Raw genomic sequence first — 13621 nt, forward strand, 5'->3', positions numbered from 1 at the left:
TTGATGTACTTGAATCATTTCTTTTATAGCATAACAGCTATTATTGCTGACAAAAGAAAGACATTATGTGCCTCAATATTATCATACCTTTGATTATTCCTTCCACATATTCTAGTTAATATCTGGGCTTACTAGTATCTGTCCCTTTTTAGGCTATGCGTGCAAAAAAGTAGATTGGTAGATCTGCTGGCAAAATATTGCACTAGTGGGTTAGCTTCCAGATAAGCAATCATTCTACCACTAACAGACCTGTCAAATGGAAGACTTCAGCTATAAAGGTTGTTGCATGGTCAAGTTGATATTATTGCCACATCAGCTCCAAAATTAGACAATTTAAATCTTTTTATATGTATAAAACTTAAGTTAACCTATTTAATGTCAGTGTGAACAGGACATGACATTTTAAAACTTTGTTGCATATTAGAGCATGTGTGCCCTCTAGAGGAAGTAACGGGATGTGCCGGGCAAAAAAAAAAAACAGCTTCAAGGAAGAGATCAGAAAACGCAAATTGACTGGCTGCTGTACACACTGTTATTCTTGAAGACTTTAGCTTCCTTGCTACCATTTTATCCATTTTTCAGATTCCATCATTCTAACATATATACCTTAGGCAGAGATGCTTAAAATGCTGAAATATTGTTTTCATTTAGTTTTGATCCTATATATTTTAATTTGACTTCTTAAGTATGAATATGCTTTTGGGATACATATACCAGGCACACTCTCTTTGAGCCTAGATGTGTGAGAAAATCAACATGAAATTATACTTTAATCTATCAAGTAACAATAATGCATAATAGCCACAGTCTGTTAAAATACATCTGAGAGAAAGTAAAACATCTGTAAATCATTTCAGTGTTAGTTTGGTAGTTATAAAATATAAAAACCAGGTTAGGATTGAATTAAAGAATAATAACAAAATTGAGATGAAAGAGTCTAGTAATTTAGATACTTTGGTTTAATCGATACAAGGTTTAATTTTTCATATCTCATAAACAATGAATATATACAATTTGCAATGATTTATTATTAAATACGGTAATATATCATGTACCAAAAAATAATCTAGTACTTTTCATACAGAACTATATAATGCTCCATTCTTTTTCAGATCAAGGGTGAGGAATCTGTGGCTCTAAAATTGCAGGTCACCTGGGCTTAATTTCAATTCAGGTTTCCTCTTGCATTGCTTACTGTTTGAGGAAAGTGGAGTTTTCATGTCAGAGAAAAATGACTTTGTCTGTGAGGTAATGGTATCCCCCATTTTTGGTTAATTTTAGGAGTATCCAAATTTGGCCTGAAGGAAAGAATGTTGAACTTCAAAGAAAGAAGCTCCCATATTTCTGCCTCGATTAGAATTAGAATTCTAGAATTCTTTTTTATTGGCCAAGTGTGATTGGACACACAAGGAATTCATTTTGGGTGCATATACTCTCAGTGTACATAAAAAGAAAAAAAATACATTCATTAAGGATCATAAGGTATAATACTTAGTGATAGCCATAGGTTATTAAATAAGCAATCAAATCATACTAGGATACAAATAAAACAATATAAATCATAGAGATACAAGCAACAAGGTTATAGTCATAAATGGGAGGAGATAGGTAACAGGAAGGATGAGAATAGTAATACAGTCTTAGTAAATAGTTTGACAGTGTGGGAATTAGTTGTTTAGCAGAGTGATGGCATTTGGGGAAAAAAACTGTCCTTGTGTCTAGTTGTATTGATGTGTAGTGCCCCAGAGTGTCGTTTTGAAGGTAGAAGTTGAAACAATTTATGTCCAGGATGTGAGGGGTCTGTAGATATTTTCACAGCCCTCTTTTTGACTCATGCAGTATACAGGTCCTCAATGGAAGACAGGCTGGTAGCAATAGTTTTTTCTGCAGTTCTATCATCATCTAGATGATGGTGGTTCTAGAAAATAATTTAGTGGACATCACTTGAATCATGCATGGAATTTTACACATGATTCAGGTGACTTTATCTTCTACTGGTAATTCTCCTGTGCTCTTCATAGCTTCTGTTTCCATTTCTTAAGAAATCTTGCAACAGCTGCATTGTGACTTTGATTAACAACACCAGGACGTCATTAAGAAGGTAGAACTTTCAGATTTTAAACATTATGATCCCCTTTGTCTTCCAGTTATAAATTGTAACTTACAGTCTGTTCGTATTAACTTGTCCATTGTCTAAGCAAAGGCCAACTTTCTTGCTTGTTAATAATTGCCTATTTTTAATTGAAACGCTGGGCTTGACACTTAATAGCTGCTTTCATTTAGGCCAAAGGAAGCTAGTAAAAAGTTCAGCCTACTTCGAGATAGGTTATGAATCATAGCAAAAGAACAGTCAACATTCCATTCAGCTTTTACATTTTAAACTTCAGAACGCTCTGCTTTAAAACTTAATCTATCCCTAATAAAATAGAATGAACAAAGCAGACTAAATATTTGAAAGAAAAATTAAATTTGCAGTTTGAAAGCTTACTATCACTGGTAAATTAACTCAGTTAATTTTTTTAAAAGCTATTGTGACTCAAATTAATGATTCACTAAGAAAAGAAATATTAAAAATAATTTACAAGGATTTTGTATTATCAGCACCAGTAAAAAGAGAAAATACATGGAAGATTTTCCTTTAAGGCAACTTGCTAATTCAACTAATATGGATTATATATTATTTAAATTTACCTTCCTATTACCTAATTATTTATGAAGAAAATTGTTTTGTACCTTTAGACAAAGGTGATAACAGGTTTTTTTTTCTGAAGCCATTGTCTTTTCTAAATAAAATAGGTTAAAGAAAGAATGGGCATGTATGAACAAGCTAGATAAAACCTGATTTTTAAAAACAATATTTCCTAAAACCAAACCACCAATTAGCATGATGCCTGCACTTCACTGACCCAAATTTCCATTTTGTTTTATGCTGTAAATTTGGAATATCCAGACTTGGTCACTTTAAGACTTGTGAACTTCAACTCCCAGAATTCCCCAGAACCCTTTGGGGTACTTTAAAAAAATCATTGAGACAGTGACTCGAACTAAGAAACTTACTATAGATGTTGTAGAAAAGGGAGACTTGCTATTATTTGGACACTTGCTATTATTGCAAAATAAATCCACCAGATGGCAACATAATATTCACTCATTCTTATAAAGAACAAACTTTTAAGAAGGGTTTTGTACTGATTGCACCACATTAAAATTCTGGACAGTTAGACAGTAACTCATTCTGATGACTATTGGTTGAAGAAAGAAACTCTGTCTAATAGGCTTTACTAGTTTTCATGTGCAAATCTGTAGTTTTGCAGCAAACACATTTTATTTTATTATAAAAAAGGATCTACAAAGTTTCAATAACCAGACTCACTTACATTTTGACAAATTCATGTAATCAGAAGATTACTGATAGAAGAGAATACTTGAAGCTCAGGGTTGAACTGTGAGTTTCTTGGTGGCTTCATTATCAAACAAGGTAATAAATATCATTAGTGGTAGATTGCACTCCCTTCTAGCACTGATGTTATCTAGTTTAGTAATGAAAAGCAAAAAAAAAACCAAGCCCACCTAGGACTCCACAATTACAAGATTATTGTTTGAATGGGGACATGACACATTCTAGTGTTATTGTAGCAAATTAAGCCATCTTTTTAGGCCTGAAAGAAGCAAGGATGCACAAGACACTGCCAAGTGGCAGGCAATATGAAGATTCTTGGAATCAATAAAACTGCAATACAGGTAGTCTTCAACTTGCAACCACAATTGAGGCCAAAACTTATGTTGCTAAGTGAGAAACCTGTTAATTGAGTTTTGCCCATTTTACAATATTTCTTGTCACAGTTGTTAAGTGAATCACTGTAGTTGTTAAATTAGTAACATGGTTGTTAAGTGAATCTGGTTTCCTCATGGACTTTGCTTGTCAGAAGATCGCATAAGAGGCTCACATGACTCAGGAACATTGCAACTGTCATAAATACGAGTCAACTGTCAAGCATCCAAATGTAAATCATGTGACCATGGAGATGCTGCAATGGTCATAAATGTGAAAAATGGTCATAAGTCACTATTTTAAGTGTAACTTCAAATGGCCACTAAATGAACTGTTGTAAGTCAGACTGCTTGCTGATTCAACAGAATAGTATCAAGCCCTAGCCTATGTGGGCATGATTTTTTCCTTCTATTCTAACCAAACTGTCTGTCATTTTTATCTTGTGCCCAGGTAACAAGCAAGAGATAGTTGAGACAGATGACCAAACCTAATAGTTGATGGATGTTGTATGTGAAGTTATAAATAGGACCAGATTGGGTTTATTGTCTCAGCTGTACAGTGTGAAAGAAATATCATGCTCAGATGCTTAGATTTATTTTATTTGCAGATATTTGGGGGTGAAATAAAACCATGTACTATTCAGAAGAAAATGGCCCTCCATAGTTTCTATAAAAATAAATTGCCCTGATAATGTGTGAAAGGAAAGCAAATATTGAAAGTGAGATACAGCTTCACACAAGGTCCCAAAAATGCAGTATAAGCTGAGGTTTGGGTGTTAAAATGCTGTTTTTTCTTAATTTGTGGACATTGTGTGTGTGTGTGTGTGTGTGTGTGTGTGTTCTATTAAGAGTGAGAAAGAAACCGAGAGATCAGTACTGTTGTCACTGGTTAATGCAAAAAATATCAGAGTACTAACAGTGATTTTGCTTGTAGAAATGTAAACTTCACAGCCAAAACATTAATTTAGGTCTTAGAGCCTGATCAATATGAATGCCAAACAGTGGTTTCCTAGCAGAGACTTCATTCTGTAAATGTCTGCCCAATTTGCAAAAACAGTATTGCTGTCCCACAAACAATGGTTTGTCAGGGGCCAAATCTTTGTATGCAGGATATTGATTCAGCAGTGCTGGGATTCAAATTTTTTACTACCGGTTCTGTGGGCGTGGCTTGGTGGGCATGGCAGTGGAAGGATTCTGTAAAATCTCCAGTCCGAGGTGGGATTTTCTGGCTCTCCGAACTACTCAAAATTTCCACTACCGGTTCTCCAAAACTGGTCAGAACCTGCTGAATTCCACCTCTGTGATTCAGGCCTGGGAGAAGCAACTACAACAACTAATGAACCCTTCCCAGGTCGACTGCAGCGGGCAAACAACAGTAAGTAAACTTTGTGTGGATTGCAGTGCCTTATATAAACGAACGCCTCTCAAATGTTTTTTTTTTAATGTTGAAATATGATAACCTCAGCTACTAACCCCTGATTCAGCAGATCACATGGTTTTTTTCTGTAGTAGCAGAAATAGAGAGGTTGTACGTCCTTATTTGAGATCATTGATGAATGGTGGCCTATAATTGCATACCTACATACTGATTCTTTTGGGGATACGCATCTTTACACAAAAGGAATATGAAATAGAAGGCAGAAGAAACAGAAGGCAGGGATAACTGCAAGAGCTCTAACCAAATCTAATTTATACTAATACCCGTAGAAAGTAAAGAAGATGACCTAAGCCAAATTCATTTCCAAAGTGAGGAGGCAAAGAGTCTGTCTCAGGCCCTACACAATCTGAGGGGAAGAGAAAATACACTGATTTATACATTGCTTTTTGCTACTCATGTCTTGCCCGATCATAATTTTTTCAGTCTTCCTTTTGATTTCCACCCACCCAGTCTTCCATATGTTTACATTAAATCCAGGGGTGGCATTCAACCGGTGTAACTACGGGTTTGCCCATCTGATGCATGCTGTGCATGTGTGTAAAACGTTGTAAGCTGTGCTGCCCGGACAGCTTAGCAACGTTGCGCACGGGTACGCAGCATTTGAAAAGGCACTTTTTTCCTACTTTTTCAATCGCAGCCGTGCCGCGCAAAGCAGCTGAGGTTGAAAAAGCAGGAAATAAAGGACAGGTAAGGCCCACAGAACTGGTAGTAAATTTTTTTGAATCCCACCACTGATTTACACATATAAAGTCAAAGCATCAATATACATATATATGCAGTTTTTTAAATATCACTTCTTACTGAACCTCACTATAAGAATATCATTTCTTATACTGAGGTCTATAATAACCCATCTGTAAAATTTATTGTGCATACAGAAGGTTCTGGTTCAGGATGTAGCAGAAACTTTTTTTTTTCTTTTCCTGAGATTCCTATTTTTCCCAGTGCTTTTTTTCCCTACCAGGTTCCTCCAAATGAGCAACCTTCCATTTACAAAGTAAGAGTTATAATCTTTGTGCTATTCCCTGGGGAAAGTAGCTCTATAACAGACTACACTAAGCATTGAATCAGTTTGAAGGTGTATTTCTATGTTTGTAAAGTGTTTGTAAAATGGACAGGAACATGACATAACGTGGAAAGGTGTGTTTGGAAAGTGGAGCAGAAAAGTATATCCTGAGGTAACTCTGATGATGGGTTGGGGATTAAAGGAAACAATGTCCCTTTCTGCTTTTCGGAAGTGGTTGTTGTTCTGTTTTGGCAAAGGAGGAATCAGCCGGTGCAGATAAGCCTTTAGGTTTTGGAAAGAATTATGTCCTTATATCCCTTATTCCTTGACCCTGTTTGAATAAAAGCCTATAATAAAGCAATTCAACCAGAATCCCACTTGGTTTATTCCTTGCCTTTATTATTTATTAAAAATTTATGCACATTTATTCTAGTATAAAATTTACAATGAAACACTTCTGTGCTATTGATTCATTTATAAAATAACAGACTGTTTAAATATTGCAATACAATCGTTCTCTACTCAAATTATCATTCATTCAAGCTACTATGCCTTCCCTTCTGGCTTAGTTTACCCTCTTTAGTTTCTCTTGGAAGTTCATATTACCTTTACTTGTATTCTGCCTCTCTCTCTCTCTCTCTCTCTTCTGCAGCCAAGTTTTCCATATATGTTTCCAATGGCATAATAAACACACAGTATAGGTCTATATGAGCTGTTCTCCATTTCATTGGCTACCCAATTGTGCATTTCTCAATTATTGAAGAAGTATCACTTGAAAGTTTAAGGAGGGCAATGCTGGGTGCAGAAGAGAAATTGTTTTGTTTTGTTTGTTCTGCAAGGGTATCTGTTTGCAGCATGTAAGGACCAGTGTCGCTGCTATGTAACAATATATGTGTAAACAACATAATTCATGTATAATAGGTTCCTGTAATTTTCCTTTTTATCTGCACTAATATCATTATATGCTACTTTCAGCTGTATTTATTTTATCTGATTCAGGCATTTCAGTTGTTTTTAAAGGTGAATGGTGGTTTCAAATACTGTGTATTTGATGCTTCATGGAAATAAAAACAAATTGCAAGTACTATAATTCTGAAATAAAACAGGAATACATTAAACCAAGCACCTTTACATTCATTTCTAATTTTTAAGTGCTTTTTAAAGTGAAGTGTTTTTCTTCTAAACTGGACAAATCATTGTACAGACATAAAGATACATGATGCAGTTATTTCCTTTCTACTATTTATTTATCAAGCTATGTCATCTTTGAGCATAGAAAGGATTTTCTTCTAATTCATCATCTTTAAAAAAACAAAATAAAACAAAAGCACCTATCACTGAGATGAAAAAATACTAAACTTATATTATTCCTGATGTTCTTTTAAGAAATCAAGGAAAACATATTTTTCCGTGTTTAAAATAGAGATATACTGGCAAAAATGGATAGTACTGGCATTTTTCATTCCAGCTCTTGCTAAAGAAATCACAGTAAAGTGCCAAGTTATATCTGTCCCCAAGGTTAAAGGTGTTCATGGTTCATTTGACATTTTAGCAATCCATTATATGAGGTTTTTTTTTTAAAAAAATTGGGTGCTATGGACTCCTATGCTTTAGTGAGGATTTGAAAGATTTGATCTGCAGGACTAAAAGGGGGAAAAATTATCTGAAAATGATGGAGGGCTTTTCTCCCTTAGTCACTAATGGAAAACTCTCCACAAGAGGAAATAAAAATCTATAAAGGATTAAAGAAAAACTGTCCATAAATGACTAAGATGAAAAACAAAAAACTCTCTTCAAGGAACAGATAATTTTTCTCTTTTAGTTCTTTGCACAGAATTTTTTTCCTTAATCACTGAGGCACAGCAGAATGTCAGCTGGCATTTAAAAGTCCAACCCTCTTGATCAGACATTCTGGGGGGGGGATTTTTAAAAATAATTTTTATTTAAAAAGATAAATACAAGCCAACATTAAAAAGGGGAAATAAAGTGTTAAAGCAATAAACAAGGGGAAAGGAAACAGAAAACAGAAAAAAAATAATCAACTTCCAATCTTCTTCACTGCAGTTATAAATATGTTTAAGGCCATTTCTCCCCTCCAAAATTATGATTTTCTTCTCCCCATATTCTGCTCTTATTCAAAAATCCAAAAATCATCACTTCCCTCAGATTTTGGGGGAGGGGGTCATGAGGAGAAAAGTTCCATACTCTGGAAAAGTCTGAAACCCCTTGCATTATGCCATCATGTTATTTTATATTTTTCAAAAAAAAAATGTAGAACTTTCCTCATATATGCCTCTTTGTAGTGTAAAACAAAGGAACTAGAGATCCACTGTAAGAAAATCAGTGTTGTCATGGTATAAGCAGCTCTTTTTACTTCCAGCTCCAACTGTTCATTTCATGCATGTGTGATGAGGTTCCCTTTTCATAAAGGTATACAAGTGGGACTATAGGGACAGAAAACATATAGCTTTGTTTTGTTTATCTCTAAACTGCACAATATCTAAGCAGTTTCTCTGGAATCTTAACCACCCATTCCTATTACAATCCAAGACAAACATGGAAGGTGACATCCTAAGGTTTTCATGATCCTAATGGAGACTTTTTTTAATGGTATGAAGAGCAACTCCAAATGAGATGATTCCATTTGCTCCCATTGATTGTATAATCTGTTTTAAATCATTGATCAACCAAGTTAAATCATTATCAAGGCTACACATAGGTAGGCTAGGTAGCTTATACAAACTCAAGCAAGGATTGCCGAGAGAGGCATCTGGTGCAATGCGTTCCAGCAAGACAACCATGGTTGCAGATGGGTGCAATTTATCTGGAGAGTATTGGGTGAAGGCTGAGTGGCAAACAAGCAAAAGCAAGGGAATCATGTTTGTCTTGTTGGATCAGCAAAGGAAATATGTTTTAGATGCCTTTAATATTTGAAAATCACATTTAATACTTAAAGAGATAGCCTAAGTGTTCAGAATCAAAAGTCTGTATCTGCCTTACTGGGCCAATTATCCTTCAGTCTCAATGGACATGGGCTCCATTTTAATGAATCATTAAGAAACTCCTCACATTGTTTCTCTTCATGCAGAGCCAACAAATGTCTCACTTTGAAGGAGTTCTTAAACAGCATTTTTCATCAGCTGCCTTTCATTTCCCCCTACTTGTCCCATTGGTTATTTTTGAACTGAGGTTCTGATCCACACTGTTTGCTTTAGGCTTGGAGGTAACCACAGAGTATAGCAAAATAAATAAATAAGTCAAGATAGCAGCGGGTGGGAGTGATCAAAGTTCCTTTTTTTCATATCCAACCCACTTGAAAAACAGGCAGAGCTTCAATCGCATTGTTGTACCTGTTATATTGACTTATTTTGTTCTGCAGAACCTCCCGCTTAGGCTTCCACTTTTGCCAAGGACAATTTAGTGGTTTAAATTCATCATGCAAAATGTTCAGAAGTTACACACTATAATAAACTGACATTCCTTGTTTACACGAGAAAAAAAAACAGCTTTATATTTTTATATCAATGTAGCAATGCAGTCAAATGTCCTATCAATTAGGTGCCACTGCTTGGGAATAAGCCCCAATCAGCTTAGTGTCACTATTTTTAAGTAAATCTAAATAGGAAGGATAAAACTGCAGATTTCTTATAAATAGCCCCTATGAAGGTCTAATTGACTAAATGTCTACATTTGCATCCCAGCATGAAGGAAGTTATTGGTTACACAGGGCACATGAAGAGTTTAATGTTAACAAGGGGGAAGAATACACAAAAGCACATACTTACTATGTGACGCGCTGCAAACACACCATCAACGATTGCACAACAAAAAGCTGCTACCACTCCAAAGCTGATGAACACGATGGATGCTATCAGCTACAAAGAGAAATGTTGATTTAAATTAAGTGCTTCATGCTTGCACTGGAAGTCAGCAGTGGTGTATTAATCATTAAGCAGATAAAGCATGTGCTTAGGGCACCAGGCCCAAAGGGGGCACCACAAAGTTGAGAAAGAAAAAAAAACCCAATGGAGATTTGTAAAAAATCTTGTATGTGCAAAGGAGCGGGGCACCAAGATTTGTCAGTGCTTAGAGCACCAGTGAGCCTTAATCCGCCACTGGAAGTCAGTTGTGAAGAATTAGAAAATGCATCGGTACTTTTTAAAATATGTTTGGCCATTCAACTTATATGGAATAGATGACAAGAAAAATCAGGGAAATTATGAATGTTTATAGCTCACACAATGCTATAAACATCGAACACATGTGCTGTGCTGTGAAACACATGTAAAAATGTTCCTTTATGTCATAAAATACAGTCTTGTTGAATAAGCCTATTGACAGTTTAGATATCAGACAGATACATGGCAGGCAATAAATGTTGATCTTACTGTGCATAAAATGGACACTAATTTCTAGGTTCTATCATATCACAAGACCTAAAATGGACACCAAACATCAAAAACATCATCAAAAAAGCACAACAAAGAATGTTCTTTCTGCGCCAACTCAGAAAGCTCAGATTGCCCAAGGAGCTGCTGATCCAGTTCTACAGAGGAATTATTGAGTCTGTCATCTGCACCTCTGTAACTGTCTGGTTTGGTTCTGCAACCCAACAAGACAGACACAGACTTCAGAGAGTAATTAGGACTGCAGAAAAAACAATTACTATCAATCTGCCTTCCATTTGAGGACCTGTATACTGCACGAGTCAAAAAGAGGGCTGTGAAAATATTTACAGACCCCTCACATCCTGGACATAACTGTTTCAACTCCTATTCTATTCTATTCTATTCTATTCTATTCTATTCTATTCTATTCTATTCTATGAAAGAAATTCACTGGTTAAAACTGGTAAATGATTTTTTTCAGCATTAATTACTTAGTCTATAAAAGGAAAATAGGATGGAACCTAACCATAGAAGTAGGCTTAACCAACCTATAATAGTTTCCCGCATCCACCAAGCGCCTGCTTGCACATGGCAAAGAGGCAATCAGAAAGTCTATTTATTTATTATTTAGTCTATTTATACTTATATTTATTATTATATCTATTATATTGTAAGCAATTGACAAATTAAATAAAAAATGAAGTCCAATTGCCTCTTGAGAAAAGCACCTTTGTGACAACCATGACCTGGATGACTGAGAATCTCCACAGACACCTGGCAAAGAATCAAAACAAAGTAGTTTAGATATGATTATGTGGTATCTACCTAGCACTCCATCCTACAGATAGGAGATCATTTTAATGCTTCCCTATGTAAAAATGTGACTGTATGGAGAATACTGCACTAAGCACAGTAACCGGAGTAGATTTGCTGAAGGGGGTGTGCCATTTGTTTAATTAAAATGCATGTGATCTGAAATAATGGTTGTGAAGTGATATGCTTTATTTTCCCCCCCTAAAGATTCCTAAAAAAATCTTCCTAAAGGAAAAAGTGTTTCCTAAAGATGCTTCATTTAATAATATTGAATGAAGCATTCTGCTTATAAAAGGTTTTGTATCATAACCCTCAAACTCGGGTTAGTCTATCCAGATAATGCCTCGATTTATTTGTAGAAAGACTCTCAATGTTTGCATAACTAGACTTTATGTAGGGAAACAGTATTGTTATCAAAGAGTCCCCAGGGGTTGAGAAGTAGAAACAAACAAATAAACAAATAATAACCAAACATTGAAGGATATTTGTAAACTGGAGTTCCCTGCCTTCTGCTTGAGCTGCTACCATTATCAGACTGTTTACAAGTGGCAGTTAGACTCATGATAATTGTTTAATGTACTGTAATATTTTTCCCTGTCTTTCTGGGAACGAAGGGTACTGCAATGCCACCTCCATATATACAGCAAAAAATCAAATACATAGTGTCTTGCCTGGATGCCCCTCTGCAGCTATTAAGGCAGCTTATCATTGCAATAGGCACCAAGACATACAATTTATGCCCTATTCTCTCCAAAGGTTGGTGCCACAATAAGAACATGGTTGTAATTGAAACTTCACTCAAGAAATGTCTCATTACAGCACAGGATTATATCTCAGGTACTGGATGTTCATTATTCATTTATATCTATTTGAGCTGCAGCACTTACAATGATTACAATGGATTTCTAATGAGAAACAGCTTTGCAATTACCTAGCTGCAGCTCACCTCTTGTGGAGAATATTTTTAATTATTTTTTCCTGCAAGACCTCAAAGCATCCTGTTCAAGGTGACAAAAGTTATTATTCAAGTGAATTCTAATAAATATCTGGAAGATATTTGAATATATCTAAAAATGGCATTGAAAGAGAATCTCCTTAAATGGTTGTTAAAAGAAGGATCAAAGAAAAGTCAAATCTACTCATTTACCATAATTAAATAACTGTGTTTGGGATTCAAAGGGTGATTGAGGTACTCTTAAGACTAAATCATTTGGAATACTTCTTCCCTATAAAATTCAAAGATCAGGAGGAAACTATTAATTTACTCTCCTATTTGAGCTATCCTGAAAAAACAGAGCTAATTTCTGTGACTAATTTCTGAATCCAGTTTCCCATATTGGAAAAATGCTAAACTGGATGATTGATAAACAAAGTATCTTGAATTGTCAAAAAAATAGGAGTTCTGCTATTTCTCACAATTCTTAACAGTGTTCCTCATCCTTGGCAGCTTGAAGATGTATGGACTTCAACTCCCAGAATTCTCTAGCCAGCTATGCTGGCCACGGAATTCTGGGAATTGAAGTCAACACATTTTCACATTGCCATATTCTACAATGTAGAATTTCAAACTTAGAAGGATAATGTACAGGCTGAAGCATGACACCTGTGCCATTAGCCCTCTGTAGACTGAATTTATAACCGGCCTATCTGTAACACAAATCCCTGATCTTGTGGGGAAAGCCCAGCATGCTAAACATAGATGAAATCAGTGCTTGTTGCTCAGGTCAGTTGTACCTGATTTGTACCTACTATGCATCCGTTTCCTTTTTGCCTGAATAATACCTGAAATTATGCTTCCTGGCTCAGGAGTGAACTGTTTTTGTAGGATTCAGTGTTTTGCCAACACAATGGTTCTGTCTCTTAATCTATAATCCATTGAGATCATGAAAATCCTGAATTGTGTTTCTGTCTTTTATAATATTGCATGTCTTGTCCTGTTATCCACAAATCTGATAAGAATTCCTTTCATTTTTTTCAGCTGCCCTCCTCCATACACATTTCCTTCAGCTCCTCTTAATTTTTTTGAGGTAAATTGTATGTCCCACATTAATATATGGTTTGCCTTATTCTAGTAGCACAAGGGACTACATGGTGACTGCCTTCTTATTGTATTATCATATAAACTTAATGAGGTAGGTTAAACAGAGTAATGATGATTGGCAGTCAGCTCCACTGGTTAGATCAGACCAAGAAATCAACTCCACA

At 35.5% G+C, this 13621-nt stretch overlaps 1 protein-coding gene across 2 annotated transcripts in view; it reads right to left on the reverse strand.

Annotated features, from left to right (window-relative positions):
• The window catches only part of TMEM255B (transmembrane protein 255B), a 78316-nt gene that overhangs the window by 16772 nt on the left and 47923 nt on the right, over positions 1–13621 (reverse strand). For both annotated transcript variants that reach the window (XM_087967243.1, XM_087967242.1), the window contains exon 4: positions 10001–10090. In XM_087967243.1, coding sequence (XP_087823369.1) covers positions 10001–10090 — 90 coding nt within the window. The remainder of the gene's footprint in view (positions 1–10000; positions 10091–13621) is intronic.

This window comes from Notechis scutatus, chromosome 5 (genome assembly GCF_049901735.1).
Source record: "Notechis scutatus isolate UNSWTSFEM ecotype Mainland chromosome 5, rNotScu1.2, whole genome shotgun sequence".
NCBI classification, from domain to species: domain Eukaryota; kingdom Metazoa; phylum Chordata; class Lepidosauria; order Squamata; family Elapidae; genus Notechis; species Notechis scutatus.